The 18,485-nt window shown below is 52.0% G+C and overlaps 8 protein-coding genes across 8 annotated transcripts; 5 read left to right on the top strand and 3 right to left on the bottom strand.

The window, feature by feature from the left end:
* Positions 1-137: 137 nt before the first annotated feature.
* Positions 138-1,675, top strand: J4E83_008995 (uncharacterized protein; the record flags this gene model as incomplete). Its single annotated transcript, XM_049335888.1, has 2 exons — positions 138-313; positions 361-1,675. 2 exons carry the CDS (start codon positions 138-140, stop codon positions 1,673-1,675), a joined length of 1,491 nt encoding a protein of 496 aa, XP_049184922.1.
* A 3,799-nt stretch (positions 1,676-5,474) lies between these two features.
* J4E83_008994 (uncharacterized protein) lies at positions 5,475-7,155 on the top strand (the record flags this gene model as incomplete). Its single annotated transcript, XM_049335887.1, has 5 exons — positions 5,475-5,528; positions 5,578-6,102; positions 6,151-6,758; positions 6,809-7,028; positions 7,093-7,155. The coding sequence occupies 5 exons, from the start codon at positions 5,475-5,477 to the stop codon at positions 7,153-7,155; spliced, it is 1,470 nt and encodes a 489-aa protein (XP_049184921.1).
* A 310-nt stretch (positions 7,156-7,465) lies between these two features.
* Positions 7,466-7,867, bottom strand: J4E83_008993 (uncharacterized protein; the record flags this gene model as incomplete). The annotated part of the gene is made up of 1 exon (XM_049335886.1): positions 7,466-7,867. The coding sequence occupies one exon, from the start codon at positions 7,865-7,867 to the stop codon at positions 7,466-7,468; it is 402 nt and encodes a 133-aa protein (XP_049184920.1).
* A 1,179-nt stretch (positions 7,868-9,046) lies between these two features.
* Positions 9,047-9,431, top strand: J4E83_008992 (uncharacterized protein; the record flags this gene model as incomplete). The annotated part of the gene is made up of 2 exons (XM_049335885.1): positions 9,047-9,301; positions 9,354-9,431. 2 exons carry the CDS (start codon positions 9,047-9,049, stop codon positions 9,429-9,431), a joined length of 333 nt encoding a protein of 110 aa, XP_049184919.1.
* A 294-nt stretch (positions 9,432-9,725) lies between these two features.
* J4E83_008991 (uncharacterized protein) lies at positions 9,726-11,074 on the top strand (the record flags this gene model as incomplete). The annotated part of the gene is made up of 2 exons (XM_049335884.1): positions 9,726-10,032; positions 10,344-11,074. The coding sequence occupies 2 exons, from the start codon at positions 9,726-9,728 to the stop codon at positions 11,072-11,074; spliced, it is 1,038 nt and encodes a 345-aa protein (XP_049184918.1).
* A 365-nt stretch (positions 11,075-11,439) lies between these two features.
* On the bottom strand, positions 11,440-12,891 carry J4E83_008990 (uncharacterized protein; the record flags this gene model as incomplete). Its single annotated transcript, XM_049335883.1, has 3 exons — positions 11,440-12,520; positions 12,568-12,817; positions 12,879-12,891. The coding sequence occupies 3 exons, from the start codon at positions 12,889-12,891 to the stop codon at positions 11,440-11,442; spliced, it is 1,344 nt and encodes a 447-aa protein (XP_049184917.1).
* A 1,763-nt stretch (positions 12,892-14,654) lies between these two features.
* On the top strand, positions 14,655-15,403 carry J4E83_008989 (uncharacterized protein; the record flags this gene model as incomplete). The annotated part of the gene is made up of 2 exons (XM_049335882.1): positions 14,655-14,833; positions 14,887-15,403. 2 exons carry the CDS (start codon positions 14,655-14,657, stop codon positions 15,401-15,403), a joined length of 696 nt encoding a protein of 231 aa, XP_049184916.1.
* An 846-nt stretch (positions 15,404-16,249) lies between these two features.
* On the bottom strand, positions 16,250-18,228 carry J4E83_008988 (uncharacterized protein; the record flags this gene model as incomplete). Its single annotated transcript, XM_049335881.1, has 3 exons — positions 16,250-16,675; positions 16,731-18,119; positions 18,175-18,228. The coding sequence occupies 3 exons, from the start codon at positions 18,226-18,228 to the stop codon at positions 16,250-16,252; spliced, it is 1,869 nt and encodes a 622-aa protein (XP_049184915.1).
* Between the last annotated feature and the right edge of the window lie 257 nt (positions 18,229-18,485).

Here is an 18,485-nt window from a genome sequence, read left to right as displayed (position 1 = left end):
TTGGCGGTCACGGCTTCTGCCGAAACACCATGATGGCCATACGTCACTTATTGACGCTCGATTCTCAACATCTAGTGCCGAAGTCGCAGCGCGTCAATGCCACTCGCATCTTTTATCGTCACCAAACCATCCATTAGATGACGCAGGCGTGGAACAGGATGCGCAACAATCGCTCGCAAGACTACGCTCCGCTCCCAATGAGCGAGAAGGAGCCGCTTTCAAACAGATCTCGACGCGAACAGCGACCGAAGGGCTTTGGACGTCGGGTCCTTCTTGTGGTTGGCGCATGCGTAGTCCTGTATTGTGTCCATGGGTATGAAGCACCAATATGCTGGAGCACGCAAAGCTGACAACCGCCAGTCTCTTCACTTTCTCTCGTCCCAAGAAGTCGTGCGACACCATCGACGAAGGCTACCGATGCAGTCCGAAGAAATCGCACTTCTGGGGGCAATACTCGCTTTGGTATTCGGTCCCCTCAGACATCGACATAGCTCCTCCCAAGGGCTGCGAAGTCACCTTTGCGAACGTCCTCTCCCGCCACGGCGGTCGCGACCCAACGCTGGGTAAATCCATCGCGTACCACATTCTCCTAGCCGAAATACAGAACACGACTACATCGTACCCGAAGGAATTCGAGTTCCTGAAGGATTATGACTACACCCTGGGTGCGGATGAGTTGACAGATGCTGGAAGGCAGGAGATGGTCAACTCTGGGGCGCACTTCTACCAACGGTACCAGAAGCTGATCGACGGGAACGTGCCGTTCGTGCGATCAGGAGGCCAGCATCGCGTGGTCGAATCTGCGGAGAAGTGGCTTATGGGCGTTGCGCAGTCGCTGAAAGAGGAGCCGCGAAACATCGACGTGGTGATCCCAGAAGGCCCGACATGGAACAACACCCTCTCCCACGACGTCTGTCCCGCCTTCGAGGGCGGCCCACACCACGGTCTCGGACTCAGGGCGCAGCAGGTCTGGGCCGACAAGTTCGTGCCACCCATCCAAGAACGCATCAACTCAGCTCTCGGAACGAACCTCAGCGCGACGTCTATAATCTACCTGATGGATATGTGTCCATTCGACACATTAGCACACCCGTCTGCAAAGCTGTCCGACTTCTGCAAGATCTTCAAGGTGAAGGAATGGCGCGAGTATGACTACTTCCAGACGCTGGGCAAGTACTACGGATACAGCGTCGGCAACCCGCTCGGTCCCACGCAGGGCGTCGGCTACGTCAACGAGCTGTTGGCGCGTCTGACTAACAAGCCTGTCGAGGACAGCACCAACACGAACCGCACGCTCGACTCCGACCCCAAGACGTTCCCGCTCGACCGCAAGGTGTACGCCGACTTCAGCCACGACAACGACATCAGCGGTGTTTTGGCTGCGCTCGGGCTTTACAACAAGACGAAGCCGCTGTCGAACACCACAATTGAGGATACAAAGAAGACGCATGGCTACTCAGCAGCGTGGAGCGTGCCTTTCGCCGCCCGTCTCTACGTTGAGAAGCTGCAGTGCAGGCATGCGAAGGAAGAGTCGGTCCGTGTCATTGTGAACGACCGCGTACACCCATTGGAGTTTTGCGGCGGCGACAAGTTCGGAAGGTGTACGTTGAGTAAATTTGTGGAGAGCCAGAGCTTTGCGAGGAGTGGTGGTCTTTGGGACCAGTGTCACGAGTAGACGATTGTTCTCACGCGACTTTGATCCTATTTTCTAGCATTCAGCATCGCATCATGAGCATTTACGCGGGAAATCATTAGAGAAAGACACCTGGTCATGGGCAAGACAATGGCATTCATCTCAACGATCTGAAACACCTTTGTTCCGGCAGCCCTGCTGTCATTGATCTCTGGCTTGCCGCACATGTGCAAGCTGTTAACGACCGACAAATACTCTGACAAACTGCTTAGCTGGCAATCTACTTGTTGTCGCATCACGAAAATGGAGGAAACAGCAAGTTCGACAGCGCAAAGGATGTGCCCAGCGAACCGACGTCCCGGTGAGAGGGTCGCAGTAGCCGATCTGATTACAGACATGATGGGCCTAAAGATCAAGATACCAAAGCGCATATGGAATGAGTACCAACCCGACGTACTGCCCGAGCATGACAGCCCTCCAGACAAAACGCGGCTGAGAATCAGAATACCGGCACACATATGGAACGCCTACCATCCGCCAACCCCGCTACACACAACAAAGAACCTACCACGAAAGCTGACTCTGAAGTTACGATGTCTATTATTACCCCCGTCCAACAAGATCCGCGAAGCAAAGCGCAGGTATACGAAAGACGCAGGAAATGGTGTGAAGTCTTGCAAAGTAAAGCTATACCGCTTCCATTACGGCGGACCAAAGAGACAAAGGAAGGGAAAGTGGCAGAATGGGATTACATATGAGCAGCCGTGTTTGGAAGTGACGTGTAAGAGTTGTTGGAGGTGGCATGGGCATATCCTTCGGGAAGGAAAGTTGATGCTCGGGTAGGTATTGATGGGATCTGGAATTTGGTGGGAAGATCGATGCTGCATTGCTGTATTCTTTGGTGGGCAGCGAGTAAAGAACTGGTTGAAAAGCGCGAGGGACTGATAGACTGCTCGTTCTCCCGGCGCATGTGAGCCAAAGTCCGGCTTCGTTACACCAACACTAATTTCTAATACCCTTCTCCTTTGTGTGAGCACGTAACTGCATACCACTTGGAGTGCCATCCGCAGATGCGGGTTTGAGGCGATGAACAGGGATCGTCAACATGTGTCATGGCGATTTGTGGCATTTCCATTGACTGGGTGCGGAATAGCTATTGACGGTTCCGCCGCGTGCAGCACTGTAGAGACAGCCTTCACGGCTACCGTAGCAAGCACCTGCAGGAGCCACCTGGGCAGTCGCGCACCATAGTACGTGACATACACCTGCAGCAAGACGATATGTCAACGGTGGTACGATATACCCCAAGTAATGCTTAGCATCATCCAAGCTATACCCAGCTGCATGGCGACGGGCAACACCCGCTCCGGCGACAAATAACGGTTGACGTCACGACCTCCTTCCGTGGTGATACATGTGCTCCCCGAATTCAACCACCTTCGTCCATCTCACATTCAGCATTTCCATCGGCCCGTCGCTTGTCACATCCGCAGTCAATACCGGATACCCCATTTGCAGCAACAATTGCGGTCCGGAAGTCCTCGGTCGCAGGACTCATGCGTTCAGCCACAACAATCGGGATTTGCGCGCATGGCTGGCCGACTGCGCGGGGTCAACACAACGCATCGCGACAGCCAGCATGCGCCGCCATATGTAATCAACGACCTGTCACAATGACGGCCTGGGCTGACTTTGTTCGCGGCTAGACCTTTCAGCGACGCTATCGTACCTGGTGTTTGCCTGTCTGCTGGGAAGCCGGTACGCCTAGTGGAGTGTGCAGAAGCTCAGCCGGATACGAGGCATCTTCCCAGCACGAAGTAGCCCGCTTCTGGGGAGCATTCAGTAAGAGGTATCATGAACGTCTTTGCGATGCTTTGTATTGGCAAGATGCGAACATCATGCTGTTGTCCAGGGCTCTCGTCGCGATTGAGTCAACAGCTTTGCGTTCGCGCCTTCGAAGTTCCGACCACCTTCCGCGTCTTCAGTACCCGATCATCCCAACGAAGCCACAGAAGCAAGCCGCACCGCAACACCCAACCCGGCCACGGTTCCCTTGATTCCCGGCTGCGTTCGCGTGGATCTCATCGGCACGCGCCTCTTGTTCCGACTATGCAGCGCCCGGAGATACTTGCTTCAGCAACGCTATCCTGTATACGAGCTGGCGGGGTACAAGGGTATGGCTTTGTGTAGAGTTCGGTATGAGGTGGGGTGCGACGTTGACTCGAAGCTTGCGGTAAGCCAACGGCGATCATGGCGGTGATGTGCCTCTAGCGCTTCTGCTAACCTCTATCTAGCCTCCACATTTGATTATCTACACTATCCCCGCATTGCGGAGATTGGGTAGCAGGCCAGACGCACTCTGCGAATCCTAGCCCCCGGTGTCTGGCATCACAGTACAGTGTTAGGCATCAGGATTGCACTAATTGTTTGTCTAGTTCTAGAGTATCTCTACTACTATTATAAACTAATTATTCTCTATTATAAAAAAGTATTCTCTGCCTCTACAGCTCTAGTTATAATTCTAGCAAGATCTTCTTTATAGTATTATTATACTTTCTCTAGCTAGAGTTGCTTAGTGCTTTTAGTTAAAGGTAAATTAAGAGAATTATTACGCTAGTATTAAAAGCGCTAATTATAAAGTTGTAGAGGTAAGTAAGAGCTTTATATTTCTACTTTGCAAAAATATAAACTTTTACTAGCGTAGTTGCTATAGAATATATAAAGAGAGACTTAGCTCTAGCTTACTTATAAATTAGAGCTTCTATTTTCTATTAGTATTCTCTTTAATTAAGCTTACTAGCGTTATAATAAGTAGTAATATACTTAGGTGTTTTATTTTGCTACTAGACTAAATTCTAAAATAAGGTAGCTAATTTATATTTTTTATGCGTAAAGTTGCTAGCGTTAGTAAGTATATAAATTAGCTATATATTTTTTTATAATAAAGATAATATTTAGAGTGTTATAAAGGAATTTAAGTGCTACTTACGCAGAATTTTATACTCTAGAAATAGGCAACTATAGCATTATAGGATTCGCACTTATAGTATAGCTGCCTTTGCTACTACACTAAGAACACCTATTAAATTACAAGTTGAACAACCCAAATCAGACACCTGGTGCGAATCCTATGAACTATCGGATTGGGACTACCTTTGCTGGCTTCGGCTTCCGCGGGGTGCGACTTTTGCCCACATTGAGCACATCAACAACAACCGAACCCGACCTTGAACGGATAGAGATAGCAACGGAAGTTCGCGTCGAGGCATTGCGATCGTCTGTCGGGGCCATTGCCAGAACGTCCCACGCCTCACACGAGCGCCCTGGGTATACCCTCCATCTACCTGCGAGCACCATGCGGGTTTCGGCGCGGTCAATCTACGTTATACTCGATTCGGCAAGGTTTCATCTGGAGATCTTGATGCGGAGGAGCGCCCTGCGTCTGTCATTCGCCTGCTTCGCTCTGACAGCCGCTCGCGTGCCCCCATGCAATGCCACAACAGAGTTGCGCGACGATGGTCGGAGAACTACAGGGACCGTTAGCTATCTTTGTCGGGTCCCCAGTTGACCGTAGACCGGTGTACGCAAAAGCAATGGTACACGATGCCTGCTGATCCTGTTTGGTCTAGCGAAAGAAGAAATGAAGATGGATAAGAGCACGTCTTTCGTGTGCAAGCAGGTCATTTTCACTTGTATAGATCCGTAGCATTGGTTTAAGTACCGTGCCGACAGCATATCTGCACTGAGCCCTCGGTCGACTGATAGCACTCCTAAGCTTCAACTGCTCGTACTGCAACTACATCAGCTTTATTGTCTCTGGTCCGAGCGACTACATCGCAACATGGCTTCCTTCGCCTACGCATTCTTGCTGGCAATCGGTCTGCTAGTAGCAAAGGTAGTGCAGCGAAGACATCACTTCCGCAACCCAGCACTAACGAGCACAGTTTCTCTACGTTGGTCTTACCTGTCGGACGAAGCATTTGCCAGGCCCTTGGTATACTCGATTCACACATTATCGCTTGAAGCGCGCAGTCGTAACAGGGCAGCGCATCTTCTACATCGACTCCCTCCACGAGCAATATGGACCCATTGTACGACTATCGCCTAATGAGGTTGCCGTTGCAGACTTGGATGCCTTCAAAGAGATTCACAAGATTGGCACCAAGTACATGAAGAGCGAATGGTACCTCCGCCTTGCGAACTTCCCCAAGGCCGGTGTGTTCACCATGCTTGACCCACGTGAGCATGGGCCGCGGAGGAAGCTGTTGTCTAGATCTTTCAGCAGGACATACCTTGTTGAGCATTGGGAGTCTGTCGTCAGGGACAAGGCGCTCATGGCTGTTACAAAGATCAAGGCGGATGCTACGCAAGCGACAGCCGACGTGTACAACTGGTGGATGCTTCTTGCCTCGGACGTTAGCGCTCACCTCGCATTTGGCGACTCATTCAACATGCTGGAATCAGGAGAGGTATGAAGATGCGACTACGTATATCACACCAGAGCTGACCTGTCGCAGCAAAACCAATTCATGCGCGTGCTGAAGAAGCTGACAATGGGAGCGGGCATCATGGTCGAGATGCCATTCCTCCGCCTCCTGCGCTTCGTCCCAGTCCCAGCAATCCAAGAAATGTTCAACGCAAACGAGTTCATCCTCGCCGGCGCAGGCAAAGCCGTCGAAACCGCACGCTCACGCACCGGCGAAAACAACATCTTCGCAAAGGTCATCGAGGACTGCGAGAAGGAAGGAGAAGGCCACATTGACGACATGGACGTCAGAATCGAAGCCATGAACGTCATCATTGCAGGTACCGATACCACGGGAGTGACCCTGACGTACCTCACATGGGCGGTGCTCCAACGACCGGAGCTGCAAGCGGCGCTCGAGGCGGAGACCGCGGCGCTGGCGCATGACTTTACCGAAAACGATCTCATCAAACTTCCGCTGCTCAACGCAGTTATCGAAGAGACGCTAAGACTCTACGGTGCGGCGCCAAGTAGTCTGCCGAGAGTGGTACCGCAAGGTGGTACAAAGTTCGCGGGTCACTACATCCCACAAGGCGTCACGGTCGACACGCAAGCGTATACTTTGCATCGCGACCCCAAGATCTGGAGCGACCCTCTGACGTAAGTCGTGCCTTTGCACTTCTGTCGCAATTCAAGCTTACCCCGACTAGTTTCAACCCACAGCGCTGGATCGCCGACAAGGAAATGGTGCCTGAAGCGCAATCGCCCGAGGCGAAACTCGCTTTCCATCCCTTCGGCGCTGGCGCGCGCTCGTGTATCGGTATCCATCTCGCGCGCATGGAACTAAGATATGCGACTGCGTTCTTCTTCCGCGAGTGCCGTGGTATTCGTTTGGCGCCCAGCACGACGCCTGAGAGCATGGAGTTTGAGGTAAGTTCATGCATGCGTTTGTGGGTGTGTGTGTGTGATATGTAAGCTAATACCTGGTGATTAGAACTTCTTCCTCATCGCACCGAAGGCGCATCGGTGTGAGATCACGTATAAGCAGGGGCGTTAGTAGAGACATAAAGTTTCACAACGGCATGATACTGTAGACTGTTTGTAATGTTGCATCAGATTGACATGATGAAAAGCCTATAAGAGACCAATAGTGTTCGTGTTCGTATCCGTGATCGCGATTAACGTCACTACGGTGCGCCTAACGCCATGTTTTGCCATGTATTCCGAACCATTCTCCCAGTCTCTCGTGTAAATCACCTTTCTTCTTGTAACTTGCCATTCGTCATGTAGATGCGCCAGACTGCCAGCGTGTTAGCTTGGATTATCCCAGAATCTTGCATATGGAGTACTTACTGTAAAGGTGAACTCTACAAAACAGTGCAAACAACACCGTGCTCACGAGCCTTGTCCATCTTGACGAGCTTCTTGTTGTACTGCTCTTGTGTCTCTTCCTCGTCTACGTGGCCAGCGACGACAGAGGCGGCGGCGGCGTCAACAGCGGCGGCGTCAAGAGCGACGGCGTCAACGGCGGCGGTGTCAGCAGCATAGAGGGCGGCACGCGGTGGGTACGCGAGGCCGTCGTGCAGAGGGTGCATGCAGTGGCCTTCGGTGTCGACCATGCCGGCGGAGGCAAGTGCGGCGGCGACGGGGGCGTTCTGGTTGATCTTGCTGGTAGGGTTGGTTGAGTCGGTAGGCTTGATGGTGGTGACGGGCGCGGCGACGGCGGCGCTGGCGGCGGCCGCGATGAGGAGGATGGTTGGGGTGTGCATTTTTGTGGTTTGGTGGGTGTGGTTGGGTTTGGGTCGTTGCTTGGGTTGGGTAGGGTAGGTGCGTTGTAGTCTTGGTGAGTTGGTTTGGGGAAGGTAGCTTGCAGTACTTGTGTGAGCTTGCGTTGTGTGAAGTGACGTGAAGGAAGGATGGAGGAGGGAAGTGGAAAGTAAGATGATATACACGGGAAGGTTTATGGGAGGCGCTAAGCTACTTTGCCCAATTTGGAAGCGACGAAGGTGCGCGGTTTGGGGATGTTGGGGAGTGTGGGGATGAGTGAGTGGGGAGGGAAGGTGCTATGGTAGGATGGTACTGTATGGGGCAGGCTAGTGCAGTGGCTATGGGAGCCAGTCGCAGTGAGGGTGTTGCAGATGGGTGTGGTGAGTGCTTTGTAAGGGACGCGTGCAACTATGGTATGCTAGATGGGGAAGTCTTCGGCGTGTATCCGCGATAGTCAGACTGGTTATGGGTTTCGAGGTGTCGAGGTGCGGGCTTTTTGCGAGGTGTTGGGAACTACGGTCGCTACCAATCTGGCTTCACATATCACGAACATCATTGGGTAGTTGGCAAACGCTCGTATCCCAAATCTTCCGTCCTCTTCTCACACCTATGGTATGCTCCACGAGTGGCCTTGGGCGGCATGATTGCGCTGGTCGCGCGGGTTGTATTCCTCAGCTGTGGAGATGCGGGTACTCTGGGAGGTAAGGGAGACCATTGTCGCCGCCAGCCTGGCATGAGATATCAGATACGATATTGGACGGCTACGGGGTATCCTTTTCTACATGCTTCCAATTTTAAGAGCTTTGGTACGCATTGTGGGTGCAATAGATCTAAGTGGTTGGGTGAGACCACATTTCAAGGGTAGCGAAGAGAGTTCTGCAATTTGTGCCCACACACACCACCAACATAGTTCCGTGCGCTACCGCAGCAGAAAGTGGAAGTATGTCTATATAAACCTCTTCATTCCTGCCAACTACTTACAATATTCCATCTTCATCCCAAGACTTCTACAACAAAGTATCTCAAATTCAAAAAATCGAAGCAAAATGCCTGCTCTCACCACACCCGTAAGCAATTCATTTTACAACTGTTTCAAGAAGTATGGACTAACACGCCTGGTTCCTTCTCAGACCACCCCGGCAGGTTTTACATATACCTCCGTCATCCTGCCTCCCAGCGGGATGCCTATCCCCCAGGTCACCGTGGCCGACGAGCCTACCTGGCCCGAGGTCACTGCCTGGTCCACCTCCGTCATCCTGCCACCCAGCGGGTTCCCCGTCCCCATGGTCACCGTGGCCGATGAGCCTTCCGAGGCAACCCCCACCGCTGCCGCCGCTACCACCGCTGTCACCGAGGACAGCACTGACGCTACCACAGTCATTGTGGAGACGGACGAGGCTTGGGAGGCCAAGCTCCTCGAGGACATGAAGGTCGCTGTAAGTCACACTTTGAATGGGCTTGACATGGTATGTGCTAACCATCATCTAGTCGATGAAGCGGACCCAGCACAAGGAGAACAAGAAGAGGTGCGGCAAGAAGCGGTGCCCTCCTTGCGCCATGATGTAGACTGTCTGCATTGGCGAGCTAGGACTGGTTGGGAGGGATAATGGAAGGAGGGCCCGTGATTTGTTAGATTTCTTTTGTCATTTCTGAATTCATTTCTGTTATACCACTGAGAAGCTTCTTTGGCGTGACTGATACCGTGAGCTTGATTGTTGGTGAAGGTGAAGGTTGTGGCCACCGGTCGGGATGCCAATTTGCCGAAAGATGGCCCCGCGAAGCTAGCGTCGCTTACTAATGTTGCTGCCTGGTATCGTGCACCTGGCTTGCGACACCTCCGCGGTCACTCCGCATCAAACCATGGCAAAGCTCACTGATCTATCCAACGAACTGCTCTATTCCATCGTCGCACATCTCGCAACAGGCCGTTGCTCAGATGTCAGAGCACTATGGCAATTATGCAAAACATCCCGCGCGCTGGCAGCTGTTGCGCAACCCGCGCTCTACACTTGCGTGGTACTAGGACAGTCGATGCCCGAGACCATGAGATCTCTTGAGCTCTTCTTGCGGACCTGTGTCGAACGCCCCAAGCTCGGAAAGAAGACGCGATCGCTCACTTTACATTACCATCGACCAGCCCCGTACAAAGGACCTGACCTTATGCGCCGTCCCACTTTCGACAAATTATTGGCTTTATTCGAAACTCAGAATCTCGATAGCGAACGGAGCATGTTGTATCAGACGCTTGTGTTATGCACACTTCTTTGTCTGCCCAATTTACGGCATCTTCGTATGGATACACACAATCTGCCTCCTCGCGGACTGCTGCAAGGGATGCATGCGATGAGAGCTTCGAGTGACGCGTTTCTCGCGAAGTTGGAGACGTTCCATTTGTAGGTCTCACTGATTCGTACGCATGTCGCTCTCGCTCAACATGGTGCAGGCACAAGCATTTCGACAATCAACTAATCAACATAGTTGACTACATCCCGCTCCTGCGATACCCATCGTTCAGTTCATTCTCTACTGAGATCGAGATATCGGACGGTAATGATGTTCATCCTGCCACAAATTTACTCACACCATCGGCGATTGAGTTATGGTGGAGTCTTGGGCCACTCGCTACAATGCGACAAGCTCTAGACGCATGTCCTCGATTGGAAACGTTCAGATTTGTCATTCCAGATGACAGGCGTTATGGGGGTATGTTGCCAGACGACATAGGGAGCGAACCCCTCGTCAGTCCACGAGATCTAGGGATTGCGCTACTGGAAAAGCAGAAGGCGACTCTAAAGACGTTGGAATTACATTACAACATCTGTTACGATACGCGCAGTGCGGAGTTTCAAGAAGACATGGAACAGCACGGCGAAGACTCATTCCACTACGTGTACCCCTCGTTCCGCGATTTCGAGATGTTGTCGCACATAACGATGCAATTCGGCAAACTTACCAAACTTTGCCACCTACCGGAGTCGTTGAAATGTCTCAAGTTGCAGGATTGCCATTTCGACGTCGACTTGAGTGAAGACTGCCTTCGTGATATGCTACAGCTTAAGGACACATGGTGTCCGCTGATCGAACAGCTGTCTCTTCAAGGCTATAATTTGTTAGACGCCATCGACATGATACGGGAAGTCGAAAGATCCTTGGATCTGCGGATCTTCGAGTTACATGGCAAAGGTCTTGTCTCGTTCCGCTACCTGTGATTTGACATGGAGATTCGTTGTGGCCTTTCTTGGGTGCATGGTTTCATGATTGTTGCTGATATCTGGGATATACTAAGGGAATTCATGGGTACCTACAGCGAGCACAAGGTTTTCACAGAATGCAGCCGCATTACGATGATATATCGTGTTGTATAATCGCGACTGCGCCCGATTCAGGCACCGAGACTTCTTCGAGGACGAAGAATTTGCGGATTGGTAAATTGTATAAGCTTGTCTATCAGCGAGAAGGGTACACCCTATTGACCAAATAGAGCGGTCTGACCTTTCACTAGGTACGCGAAAGGTCTTTGTTGAAACAGGACAATCGAACCTGGAATCGAAGACATAACACGAATATGACCTGTCTACGGTGATTCTCGTATCCAAGTGACTCCTGTGGCGTTCAATTCGTATCTTTCAGCTCGCCTTAGTACGTATGGCATGTCCAAGCGTTTCAGAACAGCGACTTCTGCTTTTGCTTTGTTGAGCTGAAAGCTCATGTGCATATGCTCCATGTTCTTAAACTTCTCAGATGGCGATGAATTGATAGCTTTACCAGACCACCTCCCTTCTAGTTCGAACTCAGAGTGTTGATTCGACGTCTCTACGTCTAGATGGCACAGTTGCGGCGCCTTGCTCAGTATGTCGAGAAAGAGCTGGTGGCTCCAGGGAGCTGTATCGCCACGGTCTTCCAAGCCCAATTCACGCAGCGTCGAGCCTTGATGTTGTAATATTATTGGTAGACAGTCCGGGATGCCGTCCCATTCTAGGCGCAATCTTATGAGTGCCAGAACATTTCGCAGAAACTCTTCCAATATTGACAGTGAACGTTTTGCATCTTTCTTATCGTGTTCGTTGTAGTTGAAGACGGCGAGACTCAAAGACTCAAGCCGCGGGACATGGCCAGTCAACGATATTATCGGCAGCATAGATGAAGGATACATGTTCAAACGGCCAAGATCAAGTACGCGGAGCAGGGACCAATCCATGCATCGATGCCACAGGTCCATGTGTTGCGCGGTGTAGGCATAGTCTGCGTAACTCTCGCCCACAACCCACTCCTCAAGCGTGGGAAATCGATCTCCTTTTTGCCAATGGAAGTTCAAAGGGCCATGCGCGCAGTCTTTGAGACCAACGAGCGCTTTATCATGTATCGTAAGCTTAGCGTCTTCGAAGCTCAGATCAAGTTTCTTGATGCTATTGCCGAGCATCAAGTAACCTTTCAGAATTTGGAGCTCGCTGCGACAACCCTCTAGGTGAAGGTTTTGGTCTGGTTCATCGTAGTAAACGCACAACCGGAGGGAGTGTAGCTGTGTTGACGAGAGTAGACGTCGATCCAGAGGCTTCCCTTCCCGTTCGAGATTCGTCACGTGCAGGCGAGCCGTGGGATGCATCGTGTGAAACAGGTGAAGGGCACCCTCTGGTATAGGTATGATCGTGCCCCAGCTGTACCAAGTTAGTATACGAGTATATCACCAAGGGTTCAGCCCTACCTGAAAGACTGCAGGCCAGTCGTCATCGTCAACACATCCTCCAGAACAGGCGCGAGCGCCTCATCGAAGAAGCCCTGATAGAATGCGCCGATCTCCAGATGTCTGACATGTCTCGCGATAGATCTATTCTTATCCCGTATACATTGCAGCAGGTTCTTAGTTACTTTCTGCAACCTGAAATCTTCCTGGACAACAATAGCTTCATCCATGTACAGGTCGAGGGTTATGCCAGATTCAAGCTCGACGAGATCTAAATGGTCTTTTAGACGGATGCTACGAAAGAGTAACATGTCGGATTCGTCGCGGCATACTCTGGACACACATCGCAGTGAATACAGCGATTTCGCATCGTCGTCGTGAAGCTATGCCGGCTTTAGTCGATTGCATGCTCGGCCAAACTATAAGGGCGCTTACTATTTCTACGATCATAAAATAACACCAATGGCAGCCCGAGCAGATCGTGCGCTGGCATGGCTGGGGTTGGGGCAGTTCGACCTCTTTTTTCCGATGAGGAAGATGATCATCAACGGTGAAATGACACCGCTATTCGGGGGCGGCATTCAATGCATGGGATGGGAACAATAAGCTGATAGGTGAGTTGGAGATATTGGTTGTTGTTCTGGGCTGAGGCATGCGACGTGTTGGAGGTGTGAGAGTTGACCGTTTACCGCTGCACTAGTCCTGGTCTGGTAAAGCGTTGCTTCTAAAAGCGGGGCTCCACATGACAGTGTCGCCAGCAGCCGTCCCGCCTACGCGCCCCTCTTCACTGCCCTCCTGAATATCCAGCATGCGCTGCTCTCAGAGCCTAACAGGATGTTAATCGCACACCTTATGCGCACATAGTGTTGCGCATTTGTTATGTAGTTCAGATGCGACAGCTAGTCGTTTCTTTGAAGTTGCATGTCCTGTGGGTACCTAGGTAGCCTCTGATCCGATCTTCCCGGTGGCCAGGTCCGTTCCGATCACGAACTACTCCCGCGGCCCGCCATAACATACCTCGATCTTCCTACGGACCACTCTGCATCTACATGATGCAGTCGTTTTCGATTTGGCCATCGCTGCATGATACACCAACATGATCTTTACAGTGTACGGAGATCCCTTTGGGAAACCCCAACGCCGAGATCGAGTGAGCTCCTCGGAGCTTCTCATGGACCACTCGCATGTCTGACTGCATCTACGTTATGCATCCGTTCTCGATTGGACCACTGTTGCATGATACACTAAGCATGAACTTTGCAGTATACAGAGATCCCTTTCGAGAATTTCAATGCCGAGACCGAGTGAACTCTTCGGATGTCCTCCCTTTGAAAGGGACGAGTGCTCACCGTTCGGAAGATTCGAGTGGCTTGCGTCCGTTGGAAAGGAGTAGAGGTAGACAATCGTCATTGTAATGTTGTCGAGCTTGCAACGTCTGTATTTGAAGCCCCCGTCATGACTCGAGGAAGCGGTCTTTTCGCATTCTCTATCTACCGTTGAACTTTTGTCATTCGCAAGGCGCTTTTTCGCTCAGTATGGCTTTCACAATCGAAACTGGACTGCAGGTCTGGACAATCGCTTTATCAGTCAGCTCGATCGCTTTGTCTACCATCGCGGTCATCTTACGTCTCATGGCCAAATACATCCGTAAACGAATCGACGCCAGCGACTACTGCATCATAGCAGCTTTAGTACTACATCCTCACCCTTCATCTTCATACTGCATCTGGACGCATCGTATAGACCACGTCGATTCGAGATACATTGTGTAGAAGAGAGGCGCTGACGTGACCCGACAGGTGTTCAACCTAGCAACAAACTGCAACCACTTATACCTCGTCTTCCACGCAGGCTATGGCCTCGAACTCCCAACCCTCCTACAGCGTTTTGGTATCCTCAATATGCGCATCCTCTCCAAAGGCACATTAGTCGCAGTGTGTACTTGGCATGTCACTGCCTGCCTGTCCAAGCTCTCAGTCCTGCTCATGTACACTTCGATCATACCCAACGCATCCATGCGCGTAATATGTCGCTATTTCGGCGCGACCATCGTCGTGTGGACAGTGGCAGATCTGATTGCGGTATTGTCGATTTGCAGACCGTTCAACATGGCATGGATCAACGCAGACAAATGCCCTAACCAGACTCTGTTCTATTTCATCATGGGCTTACTGAATCTGATCATCGATACGATCATCATCGCACTTCCGATGCCGTATCTGATCCGCCTACGGACGTCATGGCGTAAGAAGATCGTTGCTATTGTCTTGCTAGGGATGGGTATAGTGTACGTATAACAGACAGACTTCATCGCCTGCAACATGCTAACACGAACCCTAGAACCTGGGCCATTACCATCTATCGCCAGAAGTGCTTGTGGGGTCTAAATTGGCGAAAGGTCAATCGATACTCGGACATGGCCATCGCCATGTTCCTTGGTGGCCTTGAGTGCGCAGTCATGATCGTTGTGGCTTGCATACCGCTCATGCGTCCTCTCTTTTCAAGAAGCAAGGCTCGCAGTCCGCCGAACCATGGCGACAACCTCAACGCAGGAGCACAATTAGAGAAAGGGAACAAGAAGGCGCCGGCTAAGCTTCCTCGATTGCTCGACCCGCCGTCCTGGTTCGACAATGAAGACGATGTCGATGCGCAGGTCGAGCTACAGGCAAAGAAGGATGTGCAGTTGACGGATGCGGAGTCTTCTAGCTCCTCTGACATCTCACGCGCGCCAGGCGCCCCGAAGGATACTGTCGTGGATAGGAAGACTTGGGCAGCTCCAGTATGCTGGCAGGCACCTGAGGAATGTCGTAAGCAGGGTCCGCACGAGCCACCCATTGTACATGCAGATGCGCTTTGATGCGACCTGAAGGATGGCTCTCCAGGTTCAACCAACACCGATATCTACTGTCATTATCAATCTATTGGAAGCGCGTCATCTCGAAGAGACCCTTTCGTCGTAACATTGCTAGTGATGAAGTTGTGCGGGCTGTGATCATTTCTAAAATGTTCATGCCGTGAAGAGATCAAACCTCGTGCGGCAGGCGCAACACTATGGCACCTGATAGATACGTTAGTTATCCTAGTTCCGGAGGAGATTCCATTAGGCGAGACGACTTCTAGAAGCAGGTTCGCGCGTGGTTGCCAACTTGTGGCGATATAGTGGTCGCACGTGCTTGCGCGTCGCGTGTTTTACGGGTAGGCACGTGGCGGCATTGGCGGGTCGCGGGAACGGGAATCCGGACATGGCTCGCCGCCAGTGCAACCAACGCTGGACACCATACCACCATACCTTAACACGGCCACATGCGTCGCTCGTGCCATTAGCTCGCAAACTGACGTACGCAACGACTTCCAGCCATGATGAACCCGCTTAGGCTATCGTCCCACGAACGGTCGAGGTTCTCCAGCCTCCTCTCCTCTACATAGCTGCCGCTGCCCCAGACGCGACACCCCGATTTCTCAACTTCTACGACGAAAGCGTCATCTTATGACCAGCGGGCCGTGTTCACTACTGAATGGCTACCGTAACTAGGTATTTCGCATCACCAGCCCCATATCTGACCAAGCTGACGCATGCCTAGAGCAGCCCATTGGCACCCGAAAGCCTCCGTCGCATCCACCGTTTGATATACCGAATTCTTGATACTAGAAACAGGACGCCTGCATTACGCTACTGAGATATCCCGGGACTCTGGCTTCGATATCAAGCCCAGGACCCCGCTGCGTGGAGGCCTTCGATCGTGCTCCTGAACCCGACGACCTCCCCAGCGTCTATGCCCAGCTCCTCTGGGCTCACAAACTTCTCGGTGACCTCCCAAGGATCGCAAGCCTCGCCATACTTGAACTGGAGCGCTAGTTCATTGCCCACATCGCCGTAAAGCTTGGCCGCCGTCTCCATACTGAGCTCAGCAAAGACACAGCTCTTGCCGGTGACTTTCGACCACACATCGACCATCTCCTGATATGTCATCTTCTCGAGCGCGACATTCGCGTATCTACCATAAGCCTTGCCGCCAGTGGCAAGGACTTGGCGGACCCAGATGCCGGGGTTGACTGTCATATCGCCGGCTACAAGGACTTTGGCGTCGGGCTTCGTGGGCATTGCTTGGATGTATTTGCCGGTGCCGGGCTGGATTAGATGTCAGTTCAATGCGCCCATATGAAGAGGGATTATTCAGACTCACGTATTCGAAGGGCTTACAGAGTGGGAAGAAAGCCATGTTCTGCGGATAATATCCGAAGTACAGGTAAGTCGTGATGGCAGCAAGTTGCGGCAACTCGGCTTTGATGCGCGCGTCCACGTTCGCCTTGTAATCCATGTGCGGCGCTTCCATCTTGCCCCAGAACCGACGCTTCGCGCTTGGGCAAGTTGACCAAATGTAGTGTTCGACGGAACGCGTGGCCGCGGCAGCCCGAGCGAGGTTCATGCCATGTCGCTCTTCGATCTCGCCACATTCGTGCTGGCTTTTGCCCCGAAACAGCGCTTCCCACCAATTTGTGACCGCAAAGACGGCATTTGCGCCATCGAAAGCGGCTCGCAACGATGCCTCATCTTCGAAATCGGCTTTTACCACCTCAATACCCTCCGTGGCGAGTTTCTTTGCTGCATCGCTGTCCGGATTTCGGGTGATCGCCCTGACTGACCAGCCTGGCGTTTTCTTCATGATGTTTACTACTCCGCCACCCTGGCTTCCTGTCGCGCCTGTCACAGCGATGATCTTGTTGCCCCGGTTTGGCCAGTCGTGGATTGTACCTGGCAATCCGCTCTTTTCTCCGTGCACCATGGCAAACCATGGCTCGAAGACAGCCTCACTACGCTTCGAGAAAGCTCCATTTTTGTAACCAGGATGTCCCCATTCCGTCAATCGGTCGTGCGCTATCTCAACAACCTGCCCAGTCTTCTGGTTCTTTTCGTCATCCAGGAACAGATCGTAACCGTCGAAGAGAGTTGATTGCAGCATCATGTGTTCGGGATGAAAAGCTTTGCTGAAGCCAGGCATGACTGGAGTCTCGATCGGGCCGAGCATCAGACAGTTGATGGAAATGTTGTCTTTGGCCAGCAGAACAGGCCCGGTTGTCTTCGTCCACATCGCTGTCGCTGCCTCGGCCGAGCAATACTCTGGAAAGCTGTGGCATGGATATATGCCCAACATGCTTCCTGTGATGATGATCTTGCCGCCTTTGCCTCCTGGGTTGTGGCGCATGTAGTGTGTTGACAGCGTCGTACCGTACATCCTTCCTTTCACAACAACGTCTGTACAGCTTGTATCTGGCTCAGGAGGTAGGTCGTCGATGGGCGCATCGCGGCGGTTGAGATTGAACACGGAACCACGATCAGGAAAACCCGCATTCGCGATCAGAACGTCCAGGCGACCCCATTTGTTCCATGTGGTTCGGAAGAGGTTGGTTTGCGAGGCGTACGAGCTGACGTCGCATTGGACAAAGATGACTGAATCTCCTGTCGCATCGATTGATGAAGCGACTTCTTTGCCTTCGTTTTCTCGTCGACCACAAATTGCGACACGGTAGCCTCTCGCCTGTAACCGGGATGCTAGCCAGGATCCAATCCCACTCTGTTGGGAATTGTCAGCAAGCTCAGATCAGCTGCGGGAACGCAATGTGACAAACCGTGCCACCGGTGATGATGGCGACTTTGCGCTCATCCTGCGAAATGGAACCCATGCTGTTAACGATCGGTATCCGGTGGACAGCCTGCGGCGCATCTTAGAGGAACGAGCCATCATATGTACCAAGCAAGGCAAGGCCATGCGTGCATATGATTTTGGCTATTTGCATGCGCGATAGTCCCTGGTCCCCATCTTTGTCCCGCAATGGGGCACGGCACTTTCCACACTGCACCGAGAGCAGCTACTCCGCGTCCCTCATAAAGGAGCAATTGCTTTTTCCTATCATTTCTCCGAGCCGTTGGCCGGAGGATT

Source organism: Alternaria metachromatica, assembly GCF_023757995.1.
Source record: "Alternaria metachromatica strain BMP 0045 chromosome Unknown scaffold_29, whole genome shotgun sequence".
In the NCBI taxonomy this organism is placed as follows: domain Eukaryota; kingdom Fungi; phylum Ascomycota; class Dothideomycetes; order Pleosporales; family Pleosporaceae; genus Alternaria; species Alternaria metachromatica.
The sequence above is the reverse complement of the archived record's forward strand: the minus strand, read 5'-3'. Positions and strand labels throughout refer to the sequence as shown.